Genomic DNA, 17,136 nt, shown 5'->3' on the forward strand with positions numbered 1-17,136 from the left:
GATTCATGGCAACTATTAAGATAATTAACAATGTAAATAGTAGAAAAAATAATTTATCTATCAACCAATATTCAACTCACATCTTTTTTTATTGGTTGTTTTAGATCAACTTTCAGATTTACTTAACTAAATTGAATAGAGTTGAACTGAATATTTTATGAGAGAAAAAAATTAGAAGCTGAATTGAACTAAACTAAACTAAATTGATTGAAGCTAAAGTGCCCTTAGTTATCCGATTACACTTTACACAGAGGTAACACAACTCTTAACAAGTTTTATTTTTATAGACTAGAAGGGAGTCCAATAAAAATAAATAAATAAATAAATACTATCTCCGTTTTTTATTATTTGTAATAAATAATTTTTTTTATGTCTTACAAATATTATAATACCCATTTGTTACAAACAATAAGAAATGGGGGTAATAAATAGGAAAATAAAAGAAAAAACAGTTTGTATCTCTAAAGGCTCTAACCTTTTTGACCTGTTCTTGAAGAGTTGTACCTAGTTAATTCCCCATATAAACAGTAGAGGGGTACATGCGTCTTTTCATGTACTAGTTGAGGGGCACATGTGTAATTTCCTTACCAAACAGTAAAAGCAAGTTGCAAACAATAATTGGACAGTTCAACAAAGGTACTGAATAAATAACCACGCTTTTTCAATATATTTACAGAAATGTCACCATATTAACAAAAATTTGTTTATCTGCCAGATAAACTTGTATTGCCCGTTCTTGAACCAAATTCCCAATATTTAATTACAAATTTTTAAATTGATGTACTACTCATTCCATCCAATTACTCGACTTCCAATTGTTCTTCAATCAGCCAAATTCAAGCTCATTAAATTAGCCAATTAATAGTATGACAATGATTAAGATAAATTGTACTCCGTACCAGAGATAATACAATGTTCATTTGCCGTCTTTTTTACTCGTATTAGATAAGAAAACTATATATGAAAATATTAAAATAAAATTAACATTGATTATACTTATCAATGCGTGATTTTGTCATATATTAAGTACTTAATACTATTTTAAAAATATATTAAGTAATAATTTAACGCCTCAATTCGTTTGTTAGCAAGATTTTTCTAATTAATTATTGACTAAAAAACTTGCCAGTATATACATATATATATATATATCTTTGTTTTAATTAAGGAGAAAGATGGATTATATTGATATGATAAAATTAAATTTGATATGCTAATTAAGAAATAATAAAGGTTCATATTAATCACATGCTAGTAGTTAACTATTGGGGCACAAACTAATTATAAAAGAGATTAACTTAAAATTTTATGTGACAAAACAAACTAATTTGCTTTAGCTTATTATTTGAGTTGCTTTAATAGCTGGCTATTGGGACTCGGGACTCAAACTAGCTAGAAATTAAAGATAATTAGTTTAAAGATGTATGTGACATGACAAGCTTATTTGACAATTAGCTTGCCATTGAAATTGCTCCACTCTTAGTCTAACGGTACCGTGCAAGGAAATTCTAAAAACATAATTGGGGATTATTTATTTAGATTTGGTTCCTTTTTTCATTATTAGATGGTTCCTTTTCTTAGTATTTAGAATTCCTTTTTTGTTCCTCAAATAGTAGTGTACAAGAAAATCTAAATTCTAAAAGTCTACAAAACATAATTGGGGATTAATTATTTAGTCTTTTCATTAATTAGATGTTTGTCAATTTGTCATCTATATATTAATTTCACAAATTATTTTTCTAAATACTGAGCACATAACCCCAAAACTCCAATCCTATAATTTTGTGCATAGTTATTTAGTTATTAATACAATAACCTCCAAATAACTTCCACTTCTCTTTTTTTTTTTTTAATATATATTTTATTTATTTATTATTATTATTGTTATTATTATTATTATTATTATTATTGTTATTATTATTATTATTTTTTTTTTATTATTATTATTATTATTATTATTATTATTATTATTTCCACCTCTCCTATTTTTGTACTACAAGCTAAGCTTGGTCTAGTGATAAGGATTATACTTTCCAACCTTGAGGTTAGAGGTTCAATCCCCACTAGTGACACTTTGAGGGTGGGGAATCCCTTACCCTTCCTCCCTTCCCCCCTCACTCTCAAAGTGTCTAACCCGCAAATATCGGACCAAAAAAACCGTGAGAGTTGAGGTTCGATTAGGGTCCTATTTTCATATGACTCTCAGAAATTTAAAGTCATTTGATGATAATATGTTGTGTTAACTTTCTTTTCTTATGACAATTTTGTGGAATGTTTATGTAGATGGTTTTTTCTCTTAATTAAAAATTGTTGCAATGTGCGTCATTGATCCAACACAAGATATACCCATGTATTTTCCCCTTTTAGTAGGTAAGACAAAGATTCCTATACAGACAAAAACCTCACAGATTAACCTAGTTCGGTGTAACGGACTAAACATTTAGATATGGAGATAGCCGGATAGGCAAATCCCAACCTGATTATGTGTATTCGATCCCTTCCTTTTCCTTGAATGAGTATGTTAGGATATCGTTTGTCAAATCTTGATGGTTTAACATATGTAGGACTCTTCCAAGATAAATTGTGAGTCCATCATCTACACCAACATCCTCAAACCCAAAAAACAATCAATCCCATCTCAACACCACTACTCTATTACTCTCTCTAACTTCCTCTTTGTTTAAGTTTACATTAATCCCAGAATCCAGAATTTACAGATCATAAACACCTACAAATTTCTGATCTGACCACGTGCTTTCCTCATCTAGGATAAACCCTAATTAAATATAAACACTTCGATTCAACCAACATAATTCATATCTTCATCATCGATGTCTTTTTTCAGATCCCAAGCTTAACCCACCTACAATTGTTGTCAGCTTACATATATTCACCAATCAAATTTTACCCATTTCCCCAAAACCCTCACTATTTCCTTAATTGCCCAGATTATTGCGCATAAACCCTAATTTTTGTTTTAATTTCTGGGTTTTACGATTTGAGTTACAAGGATGAAGGATAAGAAATCATCGAAATTGACCCATCAGCATCAGAATGGTCACGCATCTCCTTTTAAATTGGGCAAATTGTTTGATCCTGATGTTTCCTGGGATAAGGTTACTTTTTTATCTATGAAATTATTTATTCTTTTTCAAATTCTTTAATTTTTAGATAATAAATGCATGAATTCGATGTTTAAGAACTGTGTTTGTTAGTTAAGTTTGAGATCAATATGTTTGATTAATGATTATGTACAAGATTGGAGTTACCGAGTTAGTCCATCTTAGTGGGATTATTGGAGTTTCCGCCAATTTTCCAAATTAATGAGATTTATTTGTAAGGTATAATTGATTCTAATTGGTGTGGTTGATTTAGTTATTCTTAATTATAAGGATTGTGAAGCTTTACCAAATCAGTCAAATTATGGTTGATCCAAGTTATAGTCAATCTCAATGTGTAGGCTTGATGAAGGTTTATCTAATCTTAATAAACGGGATTTTGGGTTTTAGTACCAAATAACATTGAACTGATGAGTTAGTTAATCCATTCTCTGGTGAAATTACTATTGCTAGATTGTTTGTTTATCCGTATTGATCAATCGAATGTTACTCTTTAGAGTGTTTATGTATAGGTAACAGAGTATGGGGTTACCTTTTGTCTATTTGAGCATGTCTTTTATTGATTGTTGAGCTGTTAATTTCTTCTTCAGGATCAACTGGGGGATGTTCTACATTGGACTCGACAAATCGTGGGCCTTGTGTGTGGTTTGATTTGGGGTGCGATCCCTTTGGTCGGAGGTGTATGGCTCATATTGTAAGTTGCTCTTAGAAATACTCCTATTATACAGACAGTGTTTTAGAGTGCATTTTGGTTTTACTATAACTGATTATTTCTGCATCAACATTTGCCTTGAATTATTTTGGCATGAATCTTCCGAGTTAGCTGTTTTATATTTGTAAATCAATTTGCTCTTTCTGTAAACATTATAGAATATAACAGGTGGTCATTGCCATTTGTATTATAAATTTCATTATTGTGGCGTGTCTGTATCCTGTAAAATATTACGAGTACAGCGCATTTGTTCTCCTGATTGTATATAGGAATACCTTTTATATGTTGGATGATTATTTGCTTTTTTTTTTTTTTATATTTGATTGGAAAATTCATGGGTTATGTGCAAATGTGAGCTTACTTAGTTGAGCAACTTTGAGTCTTTTGGGTTTTTTTTTGTTTTTCTGAAGAGGCCAATACCTGGAACCCTTGTACATCTGTATTTTTCGTATCAATCTTATGTTCTTGTAGATACAGAAGTGACATTGTCTTTAACTCTATGACATGATCAGACATCTTGTGGGTTTTGTTCTTTTCAACTTGAAGCACCAAGCTTTAATAAATTTAATACTACCTTGTTATATAAAGTTAAGATCACGACTACTAAGTTGGAATAGGTTGAGGAAAAATAGGCGAAGTTTAGATAAGTTCAAGTAAGGGCTAAGTTCAAAGCGCAACTAAAATATTTTTGGATAGGGGCCTATAAGACCATAATATTCCTGAATAAGGAAAAATAAGCTCGTATAGCAGCTATTGTGCTAATAAGTTCTGATTGGGTTTCTTTAAGGAAATAATCTCAAATCCTAATTTTAGCTCTTTAGATTGTACTTGGGAGTTTCCTATGTCAGTGGGGTAATAAATGAAGAGCTGCCCAGATTATCTTCAAGGCTCTTTTGCCTGGACATAACTGAAATTCTAAAGTTGAGGCCATGTTATTATGATCTTTATATTTAAGGAATTAGGTTTCTGTTCATGTCATGTCATGTCATCATGTTTCTGTTCGATTGTCTCTGGCCCTTTTCTTCCTGATGATTCATTGTTCATTGCTTTCTGCTGTATGGTTACAGGTTCTTGGCTCTTTCCACTGCCATCGTGTATGGGTATTATGCATTGATACTGAAGGTTGACGAGGAAGAATATGGTGGTCATAGTGCTCTCCTCCAGGAAGGGCTTTTTGCATCAATGACTCTCTTTTTGGTAAGCCCCTTTGCCATCTCAACATAACATTCTAAATTCTTTCTGTTTGATCCATTGCTGGAAATTGAGTTCTGTCTCCTGTTTTTACAGCTTGCGTGGATTCTAGTATACAGCTTGGGACACTTTTGATTGACTAGGTAACAAGAATTATTCTTGATTGATATTGAGAGGAACTGGCGCCAAATTTTCTGATTTGCCCGGAACAGCTAGATGATTTCATTATTGCAGTTGTATGAAGTATTTGTTTAAAGTTTGTACTTTCTTAGTTTTATGTGAAGCACAAACTCGTTAGCATTTAAATTGATAGCAAAGTTCTTACTCGTCATTTCATGGAAGTATTAATAATTTTGATAACTTTGGCGTTCCTTCTTAAAGAGATCCAAAAAAGACTACCCCTTTGCCTTGTTGAAATAAAGATCCGATATGCCTATTGAATTTTGAATGTGATGCATTCCAATAGTGTTCACAGGCTATCCAAAACTCATTTTTTCAGTTGACAGTGAACTCTAAAAATATCTCTCAAGCAGGTTAAATAGTTTCACAGGGGAAATTGTTCTAATGATTTAATAGTTATTACATGCTTTATAGAGTAATTACCCTATAAATGGCTATCATTAAATTTGAAGAAATTAACAATAAATGGCACAAGATAAATGTAAAATTAATCCTGAGCATCTCAATCATACAATTTCCATGCCAATGGAAAGAAATACTGAGATAGCTATCATAAAGCCGAGTGTCTTGGCATGTTCAATAACCAATCAGACCAAGAAAACAATAAGAAAAAAAAAATAGGGAAATACTATGCACTATAGATTTCATACATGATATCGCAGATTTATACTTAGCTAGGGAGGAAGGAGGCTACAGTATGGTAATATGCTCACACTAATGTCCAACTGTATAAATTTTGCTTTGCTGTATACTTTGAATTTTGTACTACCAGCCTGTGCTCAGCTTCAAAAGAATCATCCTACTGTACATGAACTCAAAATCACATTTAACTCTCTCTTGCCCTGGTTATTATGTGAATGTTTAACGCCGGCGACTTCGTCTGTCAGATATCAGGTATACACGACCATGAACCCATCGTCTGCCAAGTTTTGAAATGGATTGCTGCAAAATGATAGATATAAGATATGTTACGCAATTTCAACACAATCTCCAGACTACATAAGCCAAAATCAAGTTAACCAACAATCTATAACATTAAACAGTCATGGTTAGTGAGTGGTTACATGGGTAGACGAAGGCCCACGTATAAATGGAACAAAATTTTGCTGATTCTATTTAATTCAAGATCTTGGGTTACATTGGTTCTTATGCTGTATATTGATGCAGTCAGAAAATGAAGTTGTAGCCACTTGTGACAACATACCAAAAATTGTCATCCAATCCACATTGTGAAGCTTAAGGAAACAGAATTTACCTCAGCTTTGGTGCGGAATTCAAGCCGACATTCACATACATGACAATCTGATCTATGAGAAGAGCTATGGCTATGATCTGACCTCACAAATGCAAAGACCTGAAATTTTTTGCCAGCAATATATGTAAGAAAGATACTACTATGTACAAATCACTCTGATCCAATTATTACAATGAGGACAGCCTTAACAAATAATTTCTAGACGTAAAAGTGCAAATTCAGTAAGCTAACCTCTTCTCCACAATTTGGACAAGCTCCTTTCAGCGCCACTAGATCATTCCGCCACAGGCCTTGTAGTGCTCTAGCTGAACAGTGAAGATGGGCATTAGACGACAGATGATTAATGGTGTCACTTAAACCATGATTGACCAAAGAAAGCAATATTGAAGAACCAAATCTTCCCCTTTCATCCTTAAACTTATTCATCAACCAAACTAGGATAATGATGGTCATCTATTTTTTTTCTCCTTTTTTTTTTAAAATTTTTTTATGACATTCAACCCAATATACTTAATATTTCACAGCTCAAATAACTAATTTCCACTTGGTTTCACAAGTAAAAAACCCTGTAGTAATCAAGAATGACATGACAATCTATTCCTGTATTAACTATTAACTGTATAAGATTTAATACATATGGCAGCTATATACTACGAGGTTGAAGGTCTAAGGGCACCCTGCTATTATACCAGTTTAATTAATTCAACAGACTAAAAGAGTAAATCAGTGGTAATGAAAAGGCTGGATGCAAAATTACCAGAAGCTGAAGCAATTGGGCAGCCAATAATGGAACCCAGAAGAATGAACAGCAGAGTGTTCAACATGCCAAGAAACTCAACTACAGCTGGATGGCTGCTGTAGACTGATTCTGAAGTCAAAGCATCCTGATAAGCTAAGTTGATGGTGTATAACATAGGCACAAGGCATACCGCACCACCGAATGCAAGTATCAAAAACCACACGCTCGCCAAAGCAAACACCTGCGAAGGGTCTTCCTGCCCTACATAGATGTCATTACATCTTCAACTAATATACAAATATCTTTCTATTTAACACGGAAACTGGAAAGCACTAACAAATTTCTTTTCAATGACAAAAACTATAGTGAATAATACAGTTACACTTACTATTAAAAAAAGTTACAAAATTTCAAAACTAGGAACAAATTGGCATTAACAAAGGAGGAGGTAGTCAGAAGCTTTAGTTACAAATTACCAATTTCCTCCTTTGCCTTTCTGTCCTTTTCTCTAATGTTTTACTAGCCCCCAAACAAACTTACACGCCACATCTTTCAAAACTCAATAATTTGCCTAGCCTTTTCGTCTTCTCCCCCCTCCCATCCCAAAAATGTTTATACAGATTATCATGATGGGCATCACAACAGTATATAACATATAATTTGCATTACATCCTTAAAATTGCCTAAACTGCAGGTCAATAATGAAAACATAGATCATTAACCTTAACCTTGTTTCGAAAGGTAACCAAGGCAGAGGAATAAAATCATAACACATTCAGTCTAACGAGGTCAAATGCTCAATTTCAATTATTTTTTCAGGTCACACAGAACAATGATTTGGTACATCTTAGTAACCATAAGCAGATACTAAAGTGACTTGCTTACACATAGGGCTTTGATACATCAAAATAGGTAGAAGTTGTCGAACTCCTCTCTAAGCCAGAAAAGCACGAAATGCCACAAGTCATATTGCATTAGTTTTCTTAAAGTAAAAACTCAATTCAGACAGAATGTCTACACCATCACACTGATATAGCTTAGCTACATGCCTACATCATCATCATTACCTCGTAAAATAATTGCAGACACTTGACAATAATATTTTGAAGGATAATATATCAGAATTAGATTGGTCAAGACCTCTTTTTAGTAGCATTTTCGCCCTTTTCCCTTTACACTTTCGGATTTAACAATCCTAATTCAATACTTCAATTCTTTCGAGCAAGTTCGTGTCAATCCAAGGCCGGGTCAATTTTTGACAAGTCTATCAAATTCCAGTTATGCTCTTGTAAATTAAATAGCAGAAACACATTTAATCAGCATAATTCAACTTTCCACGAGTCGCTTAAACAGATAATTGTAGTAGAAATAACAACAAATTGAAAGAAAGTAGTTCACCTGAGCATCAGCATAAGTAGATTGCCGGCGTAAACTACACCTTGGATACTTCATCACGTATTTCGATCCATACCACCTCAATTTCAACTGTTCCACCATCAAACCACCACAAATTCATCAGTGATTCATCAAATCAATTCCATCAAATTTATTCCGAATTTAACAAAAAATAGAAATCATTTCAATAAATTCACCTCAACTCTATCAAACATGTCATCCATTATCAACGGTTTCCCACTGTAATACGAATCCTTCGCCTATCCATTTAAAAAAAAAAAATCAAGACTAAAATCAATAAAACCATGAATTACACTGATTCAATCATGAAGAACTGATAATACCTGGCGATAAAGAGCTTCTAGAGTTTCTTGACTAGCTGTTTCAACAGGACCGACGAAAATACATGAAGGACCTTCGGAAATCACCGGAGTTTGGAAGGCGGCGCAAGTAGACAATCCGCCGCCGGCGACATAGCAGCGGAGGCTGAAGACGCCGGAGGAAGAGAATTTCAGCCGGAAAAATTTACCGGTGACGGAGTTAGGAGGTATGATTAACCGAGTTGGTGAGAGAGAAGTACGAGGTGCTCCGGCCATTGATGGTTAGAGAGAGAAAAAAAGAGAGAGAAAATGAGAGGTTTGTTTGTGTGGATAATGTGAGGTTTACACGCGACCTTTACGGCGTCGTTCGAGTAAGAGAACGGAATTTATGATTGATTTTTCTTTTAATTTTTTTTGAGGTGGTAGACGAAAATGCCCTTTTGTGGTCAGGATTGGATGGATGTTTAAATGGGCTGCTCTAATATCTGAGTGATGGCCCACATATGATTGAGTGGGTCAATGTGAAAAAATGGGGTTAAAAACTGCGTTTGCCGGGAGTCGAACCCGGGTCTATTGCTTGGAAGGCAATTATCCTAACCGTTGGACTACAAACGCTGTTGATGTTATTACATTAAGGTCCAAAATTGTAATGTTGACTATTATGGATTTAGGCTGAACCATATAAAGTAAAATTAGATGATTTCAACCACCTCAATGGAATCTCGGGATATCGTAGGATTAAATGTTTATAGGAAGTAGTGACCTGTTTCCTTTCCGGATTTGAAAAAGTCGAAAATTGTCCAAAATCAAAGGCTGTAATCCACTCTGTTAGACCAATTTCGAGAAAATTTTCTAAAAATAAGTTGAATGGAAGAGGTGTCCCTCGGGGTCATATAAGTTGGCATTACAAATCAAATAATCAATGAACATTATGCTAAGAGAAAATTTTTCAAAAATAAGTTGAATGGAAGAGGTGTCACTCATGTAAAAAGTTGGCATCCCATGCTTGAACATAAACCATGCCATCGATTTGATTTGTAACAAGTTGATTTTGCATTTTACATGAGTGCTTAGCATAATGTTCATTGATTATTCTACTGGAGCATACATTAGATTTTGCATTTTACATGAGTGCTTAACATAAGATCCATTGATTTCTTTTCTCATTGCACTTATGATAAATAGCAAGAGTTTTGATCTGTAATAAGTTTACAAGCTGATCATGCTACATTAGCAACACAAGAGCAGGAAACAAAGAATTGTACTTGTATTCATTAAGAATAATAAATCAATCCCCTTAAATTTTTCCTACAAAAAATTGCAAGAAAAAACTCATCTACTAAACAAAATCTGATTAAACTAAAAATTTGTGAAGTTCCTAGAATCAAAAGAACCAGAAAAATAAGGATCCCATTCATGTTCCTCCAACTTCCCTAGCCACCTATATTTCCATGCTTGCCTTTCATCATAACCAAAACTATCATCCCTCCCATTTCTCATGTCTTCCTTAATCCTTCTAACTCTCTCCAACACCCCCTTCACCGTGACGTCGAATGCATCTTCCAAACTCTCTAACTTACACCTTGGATCAGCATATATTATCTTAGGAATAAGGTTTATAATCTCTTCTCTCATTTTTTCAACTCTTTGAGCAGAAATTTTCTCCAACACCTTTTGTATGCTAACTTTACCATCTCTCACCTCATACATAGGGATGAAAACTGAGTACTTAGTAAACTCCCTAGGGAGATGCCACAAGTATTGAATATAAGCCGAACCCGGGTGGAAGAAAACGGGTATACAACCCGCAAGTATCGAATCGAAAGTGGATCTTCTTGTATAAGAGTCTCCTGGAGGCTGCAAGCAGAAATGAGAGCTTTGAAACATCTTCATTAATTCAGCTGGTTTATGACACTTATTCTTCCAATTATTGCAGTGAATCATCATACATTTCTTGGAACTCTCACATTGGTTGATCAATTGGTTACGGATCGAATCAGGTCTATCGGGTCTTGGAGCCCCGGCAAAACAAAATAAATTTCTTCTCTTTTGTTTACTCATTCTATATTGCCATTGAAAAACATCTGCATCATTTGAAGGGTGAAAATAAGTAGGATATGGTATCCCAAAATCATTGCTATTCCAAGGCGACGATTCGATCACTAAACCCGTCATGTTTCTAGCTTCAGGTAAGTAAAGGAATTTAGTTCCCCAATCTGGATCATTCTTATTTTCTGACCTCCTAAAATCCCATGTTATTCTTCCTGCAGCAAAGAAATGATCTCTTCCCCACCATCTCTTCCACTCTGGCTTCCTCTTTAGTAGTCTTACTAACTCGAACCCACCCGAGTCTCTTATATCGGAGTCTGTGTTCCACAAGTGTCGTGCTACGTCGAGTCCTGTGTAGAATGGTACAAAGATGGCTGATGCAATAGAAGAGTCATTTGTTAAGCAATCATATTGCTTCATTCTATTATGGAAGATCACTTCTAGTAAGAATTGGTTAGTTGCAAACCATCCATGTTCGGAGAAAACACGGTCCGAGTTTGGAAGCTCAGGGCCTAGACCCGAGTTCCTTACATATTGGCACATATCCATCCATAAGTCAAGAGACTTGCAATCCCTTAGTAAGTCTACATTGAATCTTCTAGGGAGTGTGTGTACATAAATGTAGCGCCCCAAGCAGGATTTTGGGTTAGAATTTTGTGCCGTTTTGCATACCCGGGGTGGTGGTGGAGGTGGGGATGGAGGCGGTGGAGATGGTGGTGGTGGTGATGGTGATGGTGGTGGAGGAGGAGGAGGCGAGACATCGGATTTCTCTTCACCTACATTGTTGTTCCATGATGATTCTTGATTGTAATTTGTATTCACTACTTGTATATTAGACAAATTCTTAGGAGTTTTCCGCCTTTTAGGTCTCCCTTTCCTTCTCTTCTTCTTAAGAGTTGGAAATTGTTGTTGTTTCTCCATCATTGTTTCCTTAGCTACTGCCGTTTCCTTGATGATTTCATCTTGTTCGCTCTTCTCGATAACTTTAATAGATGACTTATGATCACTGTCTTCAACAATATCCTTTATATTCACATCTAAAAGCTTATCAATCTCATCATCCCCTGTTTCCTCTGTTTTTGCCTCTGTTTCTTCTTGTATTTCCCCTGTTTTTTCCTCTGTTTCTTCTTGTATTTCCCCTGTTTTTTCTTCTGTTTGCTCTGTTTCTTCCCTAATGCTAGTATTGTTGTTGGCATTACTTTCATCTAAGGTGGAACTAATACTTTCGGTATATCTACGGTTAGGAATAATTGGAATCTCATGTTGGTAATTTACAGAATATACGTAAAATTTTGCTAAAGAAGCTACACTATCGATCAAAGACGAATAATTTAGGCAAATCAAAAGTGACCATATTGTGAATAAGGATATAATAAGCAACCATAATCTATTCTTACATATTGCCATGGTTGTTTTATGCACCTTTCCGCGATGAGCTCTCGCTCTCCGGTGTATCATCAATCTCTTTAAGATGAATCAAGACAAATATGGAGGACATAGGATTCAATGAGAATAGTTGTAACATGAAATAACCTTAAGATTAAATCACATTAAAAAAAAGTTTGATTCATAATATTGAGATTTTCATTAATACAATGATGGTAAAGAGAGTGATTTTTTTTTTTGGCTGAAAATGAGGAACAAAAGAGGAGGAAGCTGAAACTTTCAATGTTTTTAAAGAATTTGGACTGGATTAACCTATTTTGTAGGCTATCACTTGTCACATAAGTTATAATTTTCAGAAATTATAGTTGCTTTTCTCATTCTAACACCATTCTAGGATCGAGTATGGGTTTAATTGTGTAGTGTACGGGTTATATAATGCATGGTTGTAAGCATTTTGACTTTTTTTAGGATGAAATTTATGAAGTAGCTCTTAAACAACTAGAACAATTATATATATGCAGGGAACATATCTAATTTTTTCTCAAAAACAACTGTCTAGGAATGATAAATAGCCAATATATCCCAAAGGGAGAAATGGACAAATATACGTAATTTAAACTAAGAAATCAAGAATTATTACGTTTTTCGTTCATTTAAACTACTCACCACAGTTATTTCCAAAAAAAAAAAAAACCTACTAACCATGGTCAAATACTATAATTATATGGGTTTCAAGGAAAACAAATCAAGAATGATATGAGAAAGAATCAAGAGGTTAAAACAAATATATCCATGAAGACCATGATCACCAAGAAATCAAGAATAGTTACGAGTACTTGTACATTATTTGTGGTCAAATGCAAACAATAGAATATTTGGCATGTGTAGCAAAGGAAAGAATGTACTAAAAAGAATCTCCCATTAATTAGATAGATCACAGATGTAAAATGCCACAAAATATATGATTTGATATCATACAATAGAAATGTCAAAATATAAATAAATTACTCCTATAATTTCCCTTTTATTAATTTTTTTTTTCTTACTAATTTTACTATCCCCTTGAAAAATAATGATCCCACTCATGATTTTCTACCCCTCCAAAAAAATTGTACTTCCAAGAAAGATCTTCAGGAAAATCATCAGATAAAACAGAATTATTCTCTGTTGTAATTCGGCTCAAAACTCCCTTCACTGCAATATCAAATGCATCTTCAAATTTCTCTAATCTTGAATTAGGATTTGCATATATCACATTTGGAATCAACTTAATGACCTCTTCTCTCATAGCTACCGCCTTTTCTTTTGGTATTTCTAGTAACCTTTTCTCAATGACAAACTCCCCTTTAGTTATATCTTCCATTGGTATAAACACTGAATAACTTGTATAATTCTTCGGAAAATGCCACAAGTATTGCACGTAAGCTGAAGCCGGGTGGAAAAAAACAGGAATGCACCCTGCTAAAATCGAGTCAAATGCTGATCTTCGAGTGTATGAGTCCCCTGGAGGTTGTAAACAAAAGATTGAGCTTTGAAACAATCTCATAACAGTCTCTGGCTTATCACAATTCTTAGTGTTCGCGTCACATCTTACAAACTTGCAATGTTTACCTTTCGAGCCTAAACATTGGTTGATAATTTCGTTCCTTATAGAATCCTTAAGCTCTGGCCTAGGAGCACCAGCAAAGGAAAACAAATAAGGCCTTTGCTTTTGCATCATTTTTTCTTGCCAATGATATACCTCATCATCACTTGAAGGGTGAAAATACGTAGGATAAGGTATCGCGAAGTCAGTGTTGCTCCAAGGGCTTGATTCGATCACTAAATTAGTCATGTTCTTAACCTCAGGTAGGTTGAACAAACTATTCCCCCAATCCAACTTGTTATCTCTTGCTCTTCTAAAATCCCATGACACCCTTCCGGCTACTAAAAAATGGTCGCGTCCCCACATTTTCTTCCACTCGGGTTTTCCCTTGAGGTACTCAACTACTTCCATAGACGCGTTATCTCTAACCTTAGTCTCGTAATCATCCCATAAGTACCTCCCTACATCTAGCCCTGCATAAAATGGCACATACACCGCGGATGCCTTGGAAGAAATATTAGTCAAGCATCGATATTGCTTCATTCTATTATGAAATATGACCTCTAAAGAAAATTGGTTTGTAATAAACCAATTACGAGTACTAGAATAGTTTAACCCCGGTCCAAGACCGAAGTCTGTAAGGTACTCACACATGTTAACCCATTTGTTAAGAGTACTGCAATTTTCGAGCAAATCTTCGTTAAACTTCCTAGGAAGATCTTGTATATAAATGTATCTTCCTTCACATTCATCGGATTTTTCTACAAGTCTTCCTTGATCTTTCACATAATCAATACCGAAAGTACTGCTATTAATAGAAAACACGGTACTAATATTGGCCAAGTAGGAGAGATTTGTGCCATTAAGAAACGGCGAAGAATTGAAATGGGCTAATAAAAAAGTAAGAATTAGACAAGTAAAGAGAACAAACCAAGTAACGATGCTAGTGGTTTTACTACTACCAAGTGTTGTTTCTTTGTGTTTTAGTTGGGAGTAAAATGCTTTGTTTGAGGACATATTTGGCTTCCTAATTTGATCGAATTTTCGATATAGTATAGTTTTGTGCATAAAAGGGAATCGTTGCGAAAGTGTAGAGCAAGAAATGAGAATGTGGGAAGTCGGTGTTGCAAGTGAGGAAGAATCCCTTGAGTTCTAATGTAAGAATAGCGTGGAATAAGGGTTTTAGTCTCTTATAGAGAGTAAGAAAGCCATAATTAACGTTTTTTTATAATTAATTGCACGTTAATCAAACAGTATGATGTGATAAAGAAATAATTTCTTGACTTAATTTGATGATCATCGTTAATTAGCAAAGGTTATGCGAATATATTTTCTTGTATTTAGCTCGTGTTTATCAAATTTTAGCATTTTAAAGAATTCCTTTGGCGAGACATAATCACCCGTTCATCACATGGTTCTGCTTCTATAGAGTACTTGTATTAGTCATTTAGTTTTATAAACTATAAAGCTTTTCTTATTTGATGAAATTTTCAATAACTTAGCTTTTATATTGATTTTGTAATATTGTGTTAGAAATTTAATCATAAATCATATACTAGTATAGTAGCATTACAATAGTATAATTAGTTATCAAAATGTGTTGGTGATTCTATTAGATATCCAATGTAAAAGAGAGGGAGGGATAGCTCAAGTGACTAGAACTTTCCTCACGGTTTTAAGTAATCATGGGATCAATTCTCACCCCCTCTCCATCCTTATGACTCTCTAAACTAAAAAAGATCCAATGTAAAATACGTATCAAATTTTCGTGTTCAGGGTATTGAACTCAGATTAGTCCTATACAATATACAAGTAATAGAGAAATGTCGACTAATCAAACAAATAAATTATGACACAATTGATTTTTTATTTTTATTTGTTTACTGGTCTTGATTGATAGTTTGATTTATCAAACTAATCAACTATGTTTGATTTACATCATTTCCCTAAATTACTTAAGTATAATTTCGTTGAAAGGGAAAAAATATCATTAAATATATATTTTTGCTTAGCTAAGAATCAATTAAATCCTTAATTTGCTCTATACTTGATTGTAGTTGAAGATTTAACTTTTTAAAAAATTCCATACATGTTAAGTTTTTGCATATATTTTTATTATTCTGTTGTATTTGTATAATACTATATGGAGTAATAATTAACAATATAGTAGTACCTAAAATTTTCGGGCCACATAAATAGAAGTTATTTGAGTAAGTTTGTTTGTAAGTCTTGACTTGTAAATTGTAATATTAAATGGTACTTCCACAAAATTGACTATTGATCTCTTCAAAAAAAACATTGACCATTGGCTTTCTTCTGATGTAGCTTGTGTTCATGGTTAGTCCGCTTGCTCATTGTATCACAGTATCAACCCACGAGGTCCATGACAAACTAGTCTCATACCAGATGGCACAGATCACATAACTTAGCTTATGTCGACCTAATGTGTTATGATACTTCATTCAAATAACAAAAATGGTTACACTTTTTTATTTAGTGCTAACATGATTCACTCAAATGTTAAATTTTACTCCGAATTATTGGATCATGGAAGGTTTTGTTTCAATAAATTTTGTTAGGGATGTGATTTATGATAATTTAACAAAAATGGTATCACTAATTATTGTTTATCACTCATAACTCTTATTCAAAATTAATGTCAACATAAGTATGTGATGTATAGCCCACATAGTTAGGCCTTATGCCTTTATGTATCTTGTGTCAAATGGTGCTTGACATTTTGATAGGACCGTGAAATGCCTAGTTATAATTGAAACTACCATCCAATATAACCCATTTACCTCTTGATTACCTATATCACAAAATTCAAGAATCCATGTTGTTTGTTGGAAGGTATGCATGTTTAATATGTTATACTTCCAAATAGCTATTGATCCTAAGTGATGTTGAATAATTTAGAGAATGTAGACTAATTTCATGATTATTTAATTATATACTTAGGATAAGGTGTTGTATTTAATTAAATAAGACATTAAAGTAGAAAACCTTGATTTAAAGGGAGAAAGCACGGTAAAGAGAATGAAGCGAACAACCTCTCTATGGCCCGGTCTGCCGCCCGGTCAGGGTGGGGCTCGCCCGACCGGGCGCGAGAGGTGACAGAAATTGACATCCATAACCGCCCTGTGGCTAGCCCGATCGGGCGCGGGGTGTTCAATTTTGAAGCTGGCGGATTCAGTCAGTTATT

General features: G+C 34.1%; 5 protein-coding genes and 1 non-coding gene across 6 annotated transcripts; 1 reads left to right on the forward strand and 5 right to left on the reverse strand.

Annotated features, from left to right (window-relative positions):
* Positions 1-2,461: 2,461 nt before the first annotated feature.
* On the forward strand, positions 2,462-5,463 carry LOC110684047 (uncharacterized protein C20orf24 homolog). The gene is made up of 4 exons (XM_021860437.1): positions 2,462-3,116; positions 3,710-3,813; positions 4,899-5,028; positions 5,119-5,463. Exons 1-4 carry the CDS (start codon positions 3,012-3,014, stop codon positions 5,155-5,157), a joined length of 378 nt encoding a protein of 125 aa, XP_021716129.1. The 5' UTR covers positions 2,462-3,011; the 3' UTR covers positions 5,158-5,463.
* Positions 5,464-5,664: 201 nt separating this feature from the next.
* Positions 5,665-9,562, reverse strand: LOC110684046 (PGR5-like protein 1B, chloroplastic). Its single transcript, XM_021860436.1, has 7 exons — positions 8,936-9,562; positions 8,789-8,851; positions 8,595-8,681; positions 7,215-7,452; positions 6,689-6,762; positions 6,458-6,556; positions 5,665-6,144 (listed from the first exon to the last, which is right to left on the reverse strand). Exons 1-7 carry the CDS (start codon positions 9,185-9,187, stop codon positions 6,064-6,066), a joined length of 894 nt encoding a protein of 297 aa, XP_021716128.1. The 5' UTR covers positions 9,188-9,562; the 3' UTR covers positions 5,665-6,063.
* Positions 9,455-9,526, reverse strand: TRNAG-UCC. Its single transcript has one exon. It is a non-coding gene; the product is annotated as a tRNA-Gly (tRNA).
* A 508-nt stretch (positions 9,563-10,070) lies between the features above and the next one.
* On the reverse strand, positions 10,071-11,524 carry LOC110683947 (xyloglucan galactosyltransferase KATAMARI1 homolog). Its single transcript, XM_021860343.1, has one exon. The coding sequence runs from the start codon at positions 11,507-11,509 to the stop codon at positions 10,271-10,273; it is 1,239 nt and encodes a 412-aa protein (XP_021716035.1). The 5' UTR covers positions 11,510-11,524; the 3' UTR covers positions 10,071-10,270.
* Positions 11,525-11,535: 11 nt separating this feature from the next.
* On the reverse strand, positions 11,536-12,367 carry LOC110684453 (arp2/3 complex-activating protein rickA-like). Its single transcript, XM_021860911.1, has 2 exons — positions 11,633-12,367; positions 11,536-11,544 (listed from the first exon to the last, which is right to left on the reverse strand). Exons 1-2 carry the CDS (start codon positions 12,365-12,367, stop codon positions 11,536-11,538), a joined length of 744 nt encoding a protein of 247 aa, XP_021716603.1.
* Positions 12,368-13,146: 779 nt separating this feature from the next.
* On the reverse strand, positions 13,147-15,087 carry LOC110683948 (probable xyloglucan galactosyltransferase GT11). The gene has a single exon (XM_021860344.1). The coding sequence runs from the start codon at positions 14,997-14,999 to the stop codon at positions 13,401-13,403; it is 1,599 nt and encodes a 532-aa protein (XP_021716036.1). The 5' UTR covers positions 15,000-15,087; the 3' UTR covers positions 13,147-13,400.
* Between the last annotated feature and the right edge of the window lie 2,049 nt (positions 15,088-17,136).

Source organism: Chenopodium quinoa, unplaced genomic scaffold (genome assembly GCF_001683475.1).
Source record: "Chenopodium quinoa cultivar QQ74 unplaced genomic scaffold, ASM168347v1, whole genome shotgun sequence".
In the NCBI taxonomy this organism is placed as follows: domain Eukaryota; kingdom Viridiplantae; phylum Streptophyta; class Magnoliopsida; order Caryophyllales; family Amaranthaceae; genus Chenopodium; species Chenopodium quinoa.

Coding starts and splice junctions, on each gene's coding strand:
- LOC110684047 (XM_021860437.1), top strand. CDS start 3,012: ATGAAGGATAAGAAATCATCGAAATTGACCCATCAGCATCAGAATGGT. Junction 3,117..3,709: donor CTGATGTTTCCTGGGATAAG/GTTACTTTTTTA, acceptor TTTCTTCTTCAG/GATCAACTGGGGGATGTTCT. Junction 5,029..5,118: donor CATCAATGACTCTCTTTTTG/GTAAGCCCCTTT, acceptor CTGTTTTTACAG/CTTGCGTGGATTCTAGTATA.
- LOC110684046 (XM_021860436.1), bottom strand. CDS start 9,187: ATGGCCGGAGCACCTCGTACTTCTCTCTCACCAACTCGGTTAATCATA. Junction 8,682..8,788: donor ACATGTTTGATAGAGTTGAG/GTGAATTTATTG, acceptor ATGGTGGAACAG/TTGAAATTGAGGTGGTATGG. Junction 6,145..6,457: donor AATTCCGCACCAAAGCTGAG/GTAAATTCTGTT, acceptor ATCATTTTGCAG/CAATCCATTTCAAAACTTGG.
- LOC110683947 (XM_021860343.1), bottom strand. CDS start 11,509: ATGGATATGTGCCAATATGTAAGGAACTCGGGTCTAGGCCCTGAGCTT.
- LOC110684453 (XM_021860911.1), bottom strand. CDS start 12,367: ATGGCAATATGTAAGAATAGATTATGGTTGCTTATTATATCCTTATTC.
- LOC110683948 (XM_021860344.1), bottom strand. CDS start 14,999: ATGCACAAAACTATACTATATCGAAAATTCGATCAAATTAGGAAGCCA.